General features: G+C 36.1%; 1 protein-coding gene across 2 annotated transcripts in view; it reads left to right on the top strand.

The window, feature by feature from the left end:
- Positions 1 to 10,460, top strand: part of GMCL1 (germ cell-less 1, spermatogenesis associated) — a 57,413-nt gene extending 46,953 nt beyond the window's left edge. For both annotated transcript variants that reach the window (XM_036028127.1, XM_028516194.2), the window contains 2 exons: positions 1,844 to 1,931; positions 8,370 to 10,460. In XM_036028127.1, the coding sequence (XP_035884020.1) occupies positions 1,844 to 1,931; positions 8,370 to 8,498 (217 nt within the window). In that variant the 3' untranslated portion in view covers positions 8,499 to 10,460. The remainder of the gene's footprint in view (positions 1 to 1,843; positions 1,932 to 8,369) is intronic.
- The last annotated feature ends 1,904 nt before the right edge of the window (positions 10,461 to 12,364 follow it).

The following is a 12,364-nucleotide window of genomic DNA, read 5'->3' as shown; positions in this document are numbered from 1 at the left end:
TCCCCACTCCGTTCCTCATTCCCAAAGAAATATTAAAAAATAAAATAAAACCTTGATAATTTACACCAATAATGGTAGAAATTTGATAAACTACAATATATATGAATGTGCAAGGAAATGATAAGACCCCATTCCTATAATGTATTAATAATCAAAATCATAAGATCTAGATCTAGTGTGTCAGGGAGAAAAAACAGGCTATAATATGAATGATACAGGATCGATACATGGCTTGAAGCTGAAGCTGAAGCTGCTGCCTTGCTGCTATTCCTATCAAATGAGAGGTTCATACTGGAAACACAGCAAGGTATTTTTCCACAAAAACATGCCTGGTATTATCCTTCACATTCTATAAAATTTAATATGTCCAGTTTTATCTGATAGTTGAGCTGGCAATATTTTTCTGGAGAGGATGCTGACAAATTGGAAAATAGCTTAATGAACAAATTTTTCTTAAAGTCCCATGTTTGTACTTACCATATACCATATACAAAAATTAACTCAAAATGGAGCAAAGACCTAAACATGAGAGCTAAAACTATAAACTAACTCTTGGAAGAAAATATTGGGGAAAAGCACATTGACATTGGATTTATCAGTGATTTCTACAGTGTGACACCAGAGCATAAGCAGTGAAAGAAAAAGGTTGATTGGACTTCATCAGAATTAAAAACTGCACCAAAGGGCATTATCAACAGAGTGAAAACACAGCCCATTAGAGTGAGATAATATATTTGCTAACCATGCATCTGATAAGGAGTTAATATCCAGAAATATAAAAAAAGTCTTAAAATTTCACAACCAAAAAAGCAAACAAACAGCCAGATTTAAAAATGGGCAAAGGACTTACTAAAATAAACATTTCTCCATAGGAGACAGACAGATGGTCAATAAGCACATGAAAAGATGCTCAGCACCACTGATCAGGGAAATGCAAATCAAAACCACAATAAGGTATTACCTCACAGCCATATAGGATGGCTATTGTTGGAAACAAAGCAGTGTTGGTGAGGATGTAGAGAAACTGGACCCTTGTACATTGCTGGTAGGAATGTAAAATGGTGCATCTTTTGTGGGAAATGGTATGGCATTTCCTCAAAAATTAAATAGTATTACCGTGAGATCCAGCAATTCTTCTGGGTATTTACACAAAATAATTAAAAGCAGGGACTTGAACAGAGATTTGTATACTCATTATAGCATTATTCACAATAGCCAAAAGGTAGAAGCAACCCAGTGTCCATTGACAGATGAACAGATAAAATGTGGCAAGTCCATACAATGGAATATTATTCAGCCTTAAAATGGAAGGAAATCCTGACACGTGCAACCTTGAGGACATTCTGCTAATTAATGGAGGACATTATTCCACTCACACAAGGGGTCTAGAGTAGACAAGTTTATCGAGACAGAAAGTAGGATAGTGGTTGTCAGGGGCTGGGGTAAGGAGAAGTAGGGAATTCGTGTTTACTGAGTACAGAATATTTCTGGTGGGATGAATGAAAAAGTTTGGGAGATGGATGGTGGTGATGATTGCAGAAATTGTATTTAATGCCAACTGTACACTTAAAGGTGGTTAAAATGGTAAATTTTATGTATATACTACAATAAAAAGGTACTTATAAGTTTTTTTTTATCTAAGGTATATGTAATAGCACAAACTTGTAAATCTAAATGGAATCAGTTTATAGTTTGAAAAGACTTTTTAAAAGTTTTATCAAACATAAAAGACTTAGAGAATATGGAAGACAAAATTAAATACTAAAGTGAGGGAAGGCTTATTTAAATGGTGGTTTAAAAATTTGTATGTTTATTTTATATTTGTGGGGTTTTTTTATTGTAGATTACGTTTGGCCTCTTTTGATAGTAGTGGAAAACTAATATGTAGTAGAACAACTGGCTATCAAGTACTTACACTTGAAAAGGATCAGGTATGTTTGACTGCTTTTCTGTTGTTTGATTATAGTATTTGTCTTTTGAAGCCTCTTATCTTAATTAGAATTAAAATTAAGTAGAATTAACATTTGATTTAAGGTTGGTTTGAAAGTTTTTTTGAAGGTAAAGATGGAAGTACCATGTTTACTTCTGCACAGTTTACCACATTCCGCTGGAAGTGCAACTGAGACCAAAATCTCCACACAATTTGATTTTGAGGGGCAGGGAAAATCTTTAAAAGGGCAATAATTGTTTATCCTAAATATTATCTTCAAAAAGTTATGAATCTTAATTGCTTCATCTACCGTGTTTGTAAGTGCATTTATTTATACATTGATACCAGATACCTTGAAGACAATCCAGTAGGTTTCTATATAGTTCCTGAATATTAAGAGAACATTATCCTCTAGCACAATAGGTTTCTTTTATTTATTTATTTTAGAGAAAAGTGAAGGGAGGGAGAAAGAGAGGGAGAAGAACATCAGTGTGTGAGGATACACTGATTAGTTGCCTCTTGCTCTCACATGCCCCCAGCTGGGGACCTGGCCCACAACCTAGGCATGTGCCTGGGAATCAAAGCAGTGACTTTTCGGGTTCACAGGCGAGTGTTCAATCCACTGAGCCACACCAGCCAGTGCTAGCACAATAGGTTCCTGAAATAACAGACATCTGTAATGTTCCCAAATTCTCTAAAGCCATTTGTTTCTTCATTTTTCACATGCATGTCAACGTTTTAAAATGTCATGATGAGAAAGTAAACCATTTTCTAAAAGTAAAATGAGAGCCATTAAAATACTGCTGAAGTTTATTGCTATTAAAACTAACCACCATTCCAAAAAACATGGTCTTTTATTAAAGGATTCAGAGCCTATAGTTCACATAAATTATTAGAAGTTAGCAATATTCCTCAAACTAAAGAGACTCTCACGGAATATCAGAATTTAGCATCACAAGGAACACTGGAAGTGATCATTCTAGCAGCTTTGCATGCTCTGTGACAGCATTCTGACAGAGGGTCCTCCAACCCCTGGTGATGGAGTTGACTCTCTCAGGTGGTGGAAACTATTTGAGAAGGTAGCTACATAATAAAGTTCAAATGTGGCTCTATTGGAATTCTCTATTGTGCCCTCTGGAGCTGCGTAGAAAATGACTGTCTTTACCTGGTACCTAGAACTTCATTAAAAAATATTGTCAGCCCTGGCTGGTGTAGCTAAGTGGATTGAGCACGGGCCTGCAAACCAAAGGGTTGCCTGTTGGATTCCCAGTCAGGGCACATGCCTGGGTTGCGGGCCAGGTCCCCACGGCGGGGGCATGTGAGAGGCAACCACATGTTGATATTTCTCTCTGTCTCTTTCTCCTTCCCTTCCCCTCTCTCTAAAAATAAATAAAAGCTTTAAAAAATATATTGTCATGGCTCAAAGAAGCCAGACTTAAAAAACAAGACTAGATCAAGGTAGTAGTTGTATTCCAAGCATTCCTTGATTTGTTCATTCAGCAAACATTTGTGTCTGTACCACATGCTAGTTTCTATGCTAGGAATAGAGGAAATAAAGAGAAATTTATATTATGTATCTTGGTCTAAGTAGCATGGTAGAGATGGGCTCAGAGTAGTGTGTAACATTGAGGGAGCAGTCCTCAACCCTTATATGAGGTTGGGGGACAGGTGTGGTCATTAGGGGTGTAGGAGAATAGAAGACAGCTCAGGGAAAACCTCCTCTCCTGGGGAAGTTGGCAAGTGAATGGGTACCTGAACAAAGGCTCAAATCATGAGTCAGATAATGAGACAGGGGAGCACCTGGGTCATTCAAGGAACTGAATGAGGTTTGGAGGAGTTGAGTAGGACCAGAGCCAGGGCATGATAGGCTGTGGACAGAGTTTAAAGTTTTTCCTGAGATCTGTAGAGAGTTATGGAAGGGCTTTATTTGGGGAATTTTATATGTATGTTTCACACAGGCTATAGATGTTTGCTGTGGAAAATTAGAAAATGTAAGTGAAAATAAAAATCATACAAACTCCACTTAGAGGTCATACCAAAATTAGATCTTACTGTTATTTTGTACCCTGCTTTTTCCCCACTTTGTTGTGCATTGCTTTTCTTGTCAATAAATATATATCCACACATCATTTTTATTACTGCATAATGTTGTTTTGGATATATCATTATTTAAATAATCCTTGCTTTGGGGGGTTTTGGGGAGTTTTATCACTATTATAAAAAGTGTATATGCTATATCTTTCCACATTTTTCTGATTTTTAAATGATCAATTCCAAGAAGTAGAGCTCTTGTCAGATAGTGTATATATTTCCTAGTAACCAAATTGCCTTCCAGTAATACCATCCACGTTGCATTCCCTCCGGCAGGAGAGCATGCCGAGCACCCATGCACTGTCATCCTTCCTCATCCGTCCCCAGTATGAAAAGTGAAAACAAATTATATTTAATTTTCATTCCCTTGGTTACTGGTATAGTTGGCATTTTTGTATGCTTATTGGACATACTGTGTAAATTAATAATTTATACTGTTTATGTTTATATTTTTATTAAGGTGTTTGTTTTCTTGTTAATTTTTTTTTTAAGATTTTATTTATTTATTTTTAGGGAGGGAAGGGAGGCACGGAGATAGAGAGAGAGAGAGAGAAACATCAATGTGCGGTTGCTGGGGGTTATGGCCTACAACCCAGGAATGTACCCTGGCTGGAATCGAACCTGGGACACTTTGGTTCCCAGCCTGCGCTCAATCCACTGAGCTACGCCAGCCAGGGGTTCTTGTTAATTTTTAACAGCCTTGATATTTTGAGAGTTATTAACATCTGTGATATGCTAGAGTTTTCCCATTTTGTCATTTATCTCTCAAACTTCTTAAAATAATCTATCAATCTATTTATTTAATGATTTCTTCATTTGGTGTGATGCTTAGTCCTAATAATTAAGATTATATAAATAATCATCTGTGCTTTTTCTACTCCTTTAATTTTTCACATTTGAGTATTTTTATGATATATCTAAAGTGTATCAGATGTATCAATGTATTTGAAATGCCATTTTTATCATGTACTGCATCCTTATATACTTGGCTTCATTTCTAAACTTTGTTATGTTTTATTGATTTCCTTGTTGTGGAGACAGCAACACATTGTTTTTAGACTAACTTTAAAATTAATTTGAATACCTAGTAATGAAACCCACTTTCATTCTTCTCTTTTCAAAAATCTCTGGGTTCTTTGTGCACGATTATTCTGTTTGGGGTATAGAATCATTTTGTCACATTTCCTCTCAAAAATTCCTGAGTGTAACCAAACGCAGGTCCGGCTGCCTGCCAATATGAAAGCCAGAACTCCAGAGGCAGGTGCTGATGTGAAGGAAAGTGGTTTATTTGCGGATGCTGGCCATTTGGAAGATGGAGGACTCATGTAACAAAGCCCATTTTGTGGAAGATGGGGGACTTACGTCACAAAGCCCATTTCCCCCTCTCATTGGAGGCAGAGATTTTTTATAAGGGCAGAAAGGGGAACAGAACAAAGAGATGAAGGTAGGGGGTTGCAGAGTTCTCTCTGTGCTTACAAGCATAGCCCATTCCAATACGGCAAGTGATGGTCTGGTGTGCATCATGCTGGTGTAGTCATCCTGGCTTCACATTATCCCTGCCTCATGTAGTCCTGGCTTCATGGCTGAAGGTCAGCAAATTTTCTGGAGCTGAGATGCCTGAAGTTGGGAGTCTGTCTTTTGAAGTTAGTTCCTAGGATTCACATACAAACATGCTGTTCCTGTGTAAGACACATATTAGAGTTAACACTTACAAACAATGTCAAAAGAATGGTGGGTGGATTACAGTTTCCCACCATAACGATTTTCCACTGTTACAAGAGGACTTAGATTTATATTTATTAAATATATACAGTAATTTGGGGAAAATTAATATCTTTCTAGAATATGTTTTTTCCTACATTTATTTAGTTTTCTCTTAGGTCTCTAAAATTTATCATTTGTTCCCCCATATTATCCCTGTATATTTCCTGGAAGTATAATGCTAAGTATTTAAATTTTAATTGCTAATATGAAAAATGAATCCTTTTTTCTAACAGTTTTTGATGACATGTAGGAAAGCTAGTGATTTTTTTGCATATTTTATAACTATCCATCTTATAAGACTCTGCTAACTAGATCTGCATTAAGAAGGACCTCTCAGCCTGTGTAAGAAGGATGAGAGACATGATAATGGCAGGAAGACAATTTAGCAGCTATTGCTATAATCCAGGTAAATGATGAGAACCTTAACTTACAGAAGGTAGCAGTGGCGATGAAGAAGTGTTGATGGGTTCTAGAAACAAAGCAGTGCAGTTGAAAGAATATGGTTCCTAATTGTGAGGGTAAGAAAGGAAGTGGTCAAAAGTAATCCTGGTTTTCTGACTTGGGCAACTTGATTTATAGTAGTATTTCCTGAGATTTGAATTGTGGAAATGAAAATGAATGTAACTTAAAGTGAGGATGAAGACATGATGAATTCAGTTTAGGTATATTTAGTTTAAAGATATTGCCCTGGCTTGTGTGGCTCAGTGGATTGAGTGCCAGCCTGTGAACAAAAGGGTCGTCAGTTTAGTTCCTAGTCAGGGCACATGCCTGAGTTGTGGGCGAGGCCCCCAATTGGGCAACCACACATTGGCTGCCCAACCACACAAAAGGTAACCACACATTGATGTTTCTCTCCCTCTGTTTCTCCCTCCCTCCCCTCTCTAAAAACAAAATCCTTTTTTAAAAGAGGGGAAGCATTGAGGTGAAAATTTGATAGGCGGGTAGGTCATTGGATCTAGAGTTTTCAGGCAATGCCTGGGCTAGAAATAATGATTGGATGAGATAACCTACAGGAACACTGGTATTTAAGGGGTGGGTGGCCAAAAAAAGTAATCTGGTAAGACATTCAAGAAGTGAGACAGGGCCCTGGCTGGCATAGCTCAGTGGATTGAGCACGGGCTGGGAACCAAAGTGTCCCAGGTTCGATTCCCAGCCAGGGTACATTCCTGGGTTGCAGGCCATAACCGCACATTGATGTTTCTCTCTCTCTCTCTCTCTCTCTCTCTCTCTCTCTCTCTTTCTATCTCTCTCCCTTCCCTCTCTAAAAATAAATAAATAAAATATTTTTTTTAAAAAAGAAGTGAGACAGGGAGTCCATTTTTAAATATGCCTTCACTTGGGTTATATATTGCTACAAACTCTGACCATACCATGGTGACTCAGGAAGCAAAAGGCTACCTGTGATTTGACATCATTCCTCTCTGCTGTCCCTTAGCACCATCAGCCCAGGTGATTGCCTCACCTGACCCATCATCTTACCTATCTTACTCACTTTCCCTGTTTTTGAAAATATAGAGAAATTTGCACCTGTTTTGGGGGATGCAGGGAAGACATTTTGTATTCTCAACCTCCTTTGTCCAAATATATCTTGCTGCTCTCCTAACACAGAAACTATGTCCAAGTGAGACTACATTAGTCATGCAAATATTCCAGTTTCAGTCCCTCTTTATTCCAGAAATACATTCTAGAAGCACCTACTTCAGTAAAAAATTTAAAACTCTAGATTTAAACAGTGTTTAGTGACATATTCTCAAAAATATATATAAGGTGAAACTGATGCATATCATTGCAGAGAATGTATCCAGATATTTAAAAAGTACAAGTTATCATTTCAGTACTCCTGCTCCTACTCCGGTGATTTATTTTGCTCACCAAGTGCTGTAAAGGATTCCAAACAGAGATCTGTAGCGTGAGTGCTGGTTGCAGTTTTGGCTCCCAGGTGTATTATCAGCTCCTTTCTCTTTGGAATTTCCAGGCACTCTCTGAATTTGAAATTGATTTTACATGGTACTTTATATTCCAAGAGACAGATAACATGTCTGCATTAGAAACCGTGACAAATATTAGATAAGAATGGGAACCAGGATTGTTGACTCCCCACCTTCATCCTAATTGTTTGCTATATACCTAAGGGTTTCAAACTGAAGTCAAATGAGAAGTCTACATATTTCTGGACTCTTACCTGTTCTGGACTCTTATCTGTTCATAAAATATGTAGGTACTTGATAGAAATTTTTCAATGATGAAAACAGCTACTATTATTGAGTACTTCATACATGGCTGGCTTTGCTGAGCCCTCTGTGTCATGGTCTCACCTAATCCTGTGAAGGGGGTACTCTTACGGTACTCAGGTAACAGTGAGGAAGCTGCAGTTGACAAGGCCGGTGACTTGCCCCAGGTCACACAGATTGTGGGTGGGAGTTTTGAGATGTGAGCAGTAGCTCTCAGACTACAGATGCAAGCCCTTATCTACCATACTATTTCCTTCAGTTCATTCAGTTCAAGAATTCGGTTTTATGTTAGTTGGTTTGTTGGTTTTTAATATTTACCTTCTTGTCATTAAAGCAACAAATTTGTTTTATAGGAACAAGTAGTGATGAATTTGGACAGCAGGCTTCTGATCTTCCCTCTGTATATCTGCTGTAATTTCCTGTATATATCACCAGAAAAAAGAACTGAAAATAATCGTCATCCAGAAAATCCAGAAAACTGAGGATCTTATTGATTGGAAACAGTAGCACTTTGAAAACTTTTTCAGCCAGCTTTAACTTAATGGCCCTATGATGTTCACATCTAAGGTGACTAACAATGACAAAGGCCTTATGAACTGTACAGGTAATATGGAAGACTATTCTGCATCACATTTCTATACATACATTAAAAAAAAATTGAAGCCAAGAAGATATCTGTCAATCCATTTCTGCTATAAAGATGTCAGCTCATGCTTTTAATTTACTATCAGTAGAAAATCACTATAGGTGTAATCCATGTTTCTCTGCAACCAAATGTAGAGTTAATTTTTAGCTTAAACTTTGATCCTACCTAATGTTAATGTACTCAGTTATCCATCTGTAAATTTATTTTGTTTGTCTGAAAGAAGACTAAAGAAACAATTTGAAAGGCCAATTATCAATGATCTTTCAGTTGATGTATTTAAAGCTGTCATTTAAATTTTTTCAATTGCTCTTTATGATTCCTCCTAATATCCTTCTAATATGTAGTTGTTTTTAGTCATTAAATACTTTTTTCATGGCTTTGGAGACTAAGCTGAGGAAACTTTTTATTTAACTTACCCGTTTGTATGCTATTTTAATTTTGTTTTTTTAGTCTTTTAACCACAACAACAACAATAAATCAGTTTCAGACTTTCAGATGAACTGGAATGGGAGAAGTCAGTGTGACTCTGAGTATATTGCTTTGCCTTACATGGTCTCTTCTTTGACATGCTGTACAACTTTATTATTGTGTCAAAGATTATTTATGTATCAAACATCACACTTTAAACATTTCATAGTCTAATCTTTAGAAGTATTTATGTTCAAATTTTGGTTGGGAATCCTATTTCCTACTTAAGCTCAGGACTTTATAACCTCTGAATTGAGTGCCTTTGAGTTACACATGCTAATAGAAGTTTCATAGTAATTGTAAATAAAGTTGAAGGATGTCATAGAAGCTGGTAATAAAGCATTAATGTAAAATAGAACTTATTTTTGTCAAAAATGAGATGTACACTTGTCATGATTTATATATGTTGGCTTCTTGTGTTTACCGTCATTTTGAAAATAGCCATGCTCTTTGTCTTTCCAGTCAAAGTGAATACTTTTTTGTGGTTAATGTATATTTTTAGTATGTTTTAAAGAAAAATGGCAATCACTTTTATGTATCTGTACATATAATAAATACCCATTTGGAAAAAGAATAAAAATGTCTTTTATGAAATGGACCAAAAAAAAAACTTAATTGAAACCAGAACTTTTTTCTTTGAAGTTAGATATTTTCCAATTAGATTTAACTTTTGGAATTCATTGATAGTTTTTCTTCCCAGTAATATGTCTATAGGTTTACAAATTGCTTTTGTTCTTTCAAAATTCATTCTCCTGGTTAATTTAAAGGAAGATCTTAAATGCTTCCACCTTCTTTATCCCCCAGAACTGCAGTTTTAAGTGTTTCTAATACAATAGTTTAGCTGCATCAAGAGGCTACATTTCTTATTTTTATATTTGGCTATAATTATATCTCACACGATGCTTTTGATTTTCTCCTACTTGCTGCACCAGAGGTTCCTTACCCTGTATATATTAAAACATGTAAATACCAATCTTAAAGTATTTTACTAATTGAATTTTTTCAAATCTTGGGAGGAAAGATAAGTAGTTTTGAGTATATTCATGAGTTATTTAATTTCACTTATATAAACTGATCACATTGGAATTATTATAGGTTCTTGTCCATTGGTTCATTGCTTGTGTCACCCACAAACAATTAATAATTTCTTTAGTAACAAGTAGGTTGTGTTCTTATTTGAAAAATTGATAATTAGTTCTTCACATTAATATCAAAGATCTGTTTTTGTTTTCTTACCAAATACTTTAATGTTTACATACTTTTTACTCTTTTTAATAAGAATATTTGCAATAAAACATTAATAGTGTCAGCTGACATACTGTATAAACTATTATATATGAAGGTTTTTGTCTTATAGTCTTTGCCAAGTCTTTTTCTTAAGCTGCTAGGGATAGAAAACAACACCAAGTAATAATTATTTTAGCTTGGCTGTCAGTAAAGAAGGGGTCCTCCTTAAGAGAAAATGTTCTAGAGTCTAACGCTAAATAATTAAAGAGGGATATGAATGCACCTCACTTTTAAAAATGTGTGTGTGTGTGTGTGTCTTGAAACTTAGTAAGCCAAAATTAAATGAACAGTGGTAGTCACTAGCTATTTTTTTTACCAAGTGTTTAGCAGCCCACATTATATCAGATTTGAAATCTTTGAATAGTATTAACGAACAGTTTTCAACATCACATGCAAAAATAGGGCTCCAAAAAGTCACTGTGGCTATCTAAATTTAAGCTAATTAAAATTAAATAAAATTTAAAATTTACTTCCTCAGTTGCAATAAGCACATCAAAGTGCTTAGTTAATCACATGTAAATAGTGGCTACCATACCAGACAGTGCAGATATAGAATATTCCTATCACTGCAGAAAGCTCTATCAAATAGATTTGGTCTAGAATATTGGACTGTCAATATTGAAACTATGTCAAAAGCTTCATTCACCTAGAGATGAACCCATGTAAAGAACAGAAAAGTTAACAGAACCAGAGGTGCAAATGGTTACTTGTCAAGCACCTAAAATGATATGTTGAGTCATAATTTCAAGCAATGTGGATCTAATTGCTTGACTGCATTAAAAAACAGAAGGCATATAGTACAGGTCCTTCCCCAACCAGAGAATCTGAAACTCTTCCCACAGTCCGAGGTACAGGGTATAAAAGCAAAATCTCAAACATCATCAATCACTGTTAACAAGTGATCAGACTACATTTAATTAGGGGGAATACTACTGACTCAACAGTGGGTGTCCATATGTAATGATGAAGTAGGATACTTTTGTGAAGGCTCATGATTTTATATGAAACAGGACTAGAAATATAAAACAAAATGTAACCAAGGCTAGAGATAGTAGATTTGCAGAGAATCACAGATGGTTAAATACAGTTTGCCTTTAATGAAAAAAAAATGGTTGGAAAAAAATTTATATGCACGTATGATCACAGGTATTGACTTAACCCCACCCTCCCCACTCAAATTCTACCTAAATAGCCTTTAGAAAGAGAGAAGTTCAAACCATGTATTGGAAACATAGAGGGCTTTCTTCCAGATACAATGCTGAAGACTTACACTGCTGGATAATCTACACCCTGAGAGAGGGCTGCTTGATCAGTAAATAAGGAAAGCCCTAGCTGAACCCAACTTCTATCCCATATTTTAAAGGGGAGGAGCCACTTGTAGAGACGCCATTTCTTTTCCTGGCAAAGGTTGATCTCACGTCCCATTATGGAACTTAATCCTTTGTTTTTCCTTTCTCTTTACTTTTTTTTTTTTTTTTCACTATACTCACTCATTCACTCCAATATTTAAGCAGGCTTAAGTTTCTCCCATCTTTGAAAAACCATCAGTCACACCTTCACCTCTACCCACTACCACATTTTTCCCTGCCTCCGTCACGCTTCAGACGGTTCTCCAAATTGCCTTCACTTCAAAAGCCATTCACAACTCAACTTCACTAAAACTTTCCTAGTCAACAAACAGTTGCTAAATCCTGTAGGTTTCATGTGTTTAGGATTTTTTCTTCACTCCTTTTAATGAATATTTAAAATTAACCAGTTTGTTCTCCTTTAAAAAAGCAGCCTTCTCTTAAGCTTCTTTGATATCACACTCCCCCAGTTTTCCTTGTTTTTCTGGCCATTCCTTAGTCTTCTGTGGGGCTCTTCCTCTGGCTATCTCCAGGCCATTTTCTTTCCCAAGCTTGCACCAGCTGATTCCATGTACTCTTAGGGCTTCAAATGAACATCTGC

The sequence above is a fragment of the Phyllostomus discolor genome, chromosome 6, assembly GCF_004126475.2.
Source record: "Phyllostomus discolor isolate MPI-MPIP mPhyDis1 chromosome 6, mPhyDis1.pri.v3, whole genome shotgun sequence".
NCBI lineage: Eukaryota > Metazoa > Chordata > Mammalia > Chiroptera > Phyllostomidae > Phyllostomus > Phyllostomus discolor.
The sequence above is the reverse complement of the archived record's forward strand: the minus strand, read 5'-3'. Positions and strand labels throughout refer to the sequence as shown.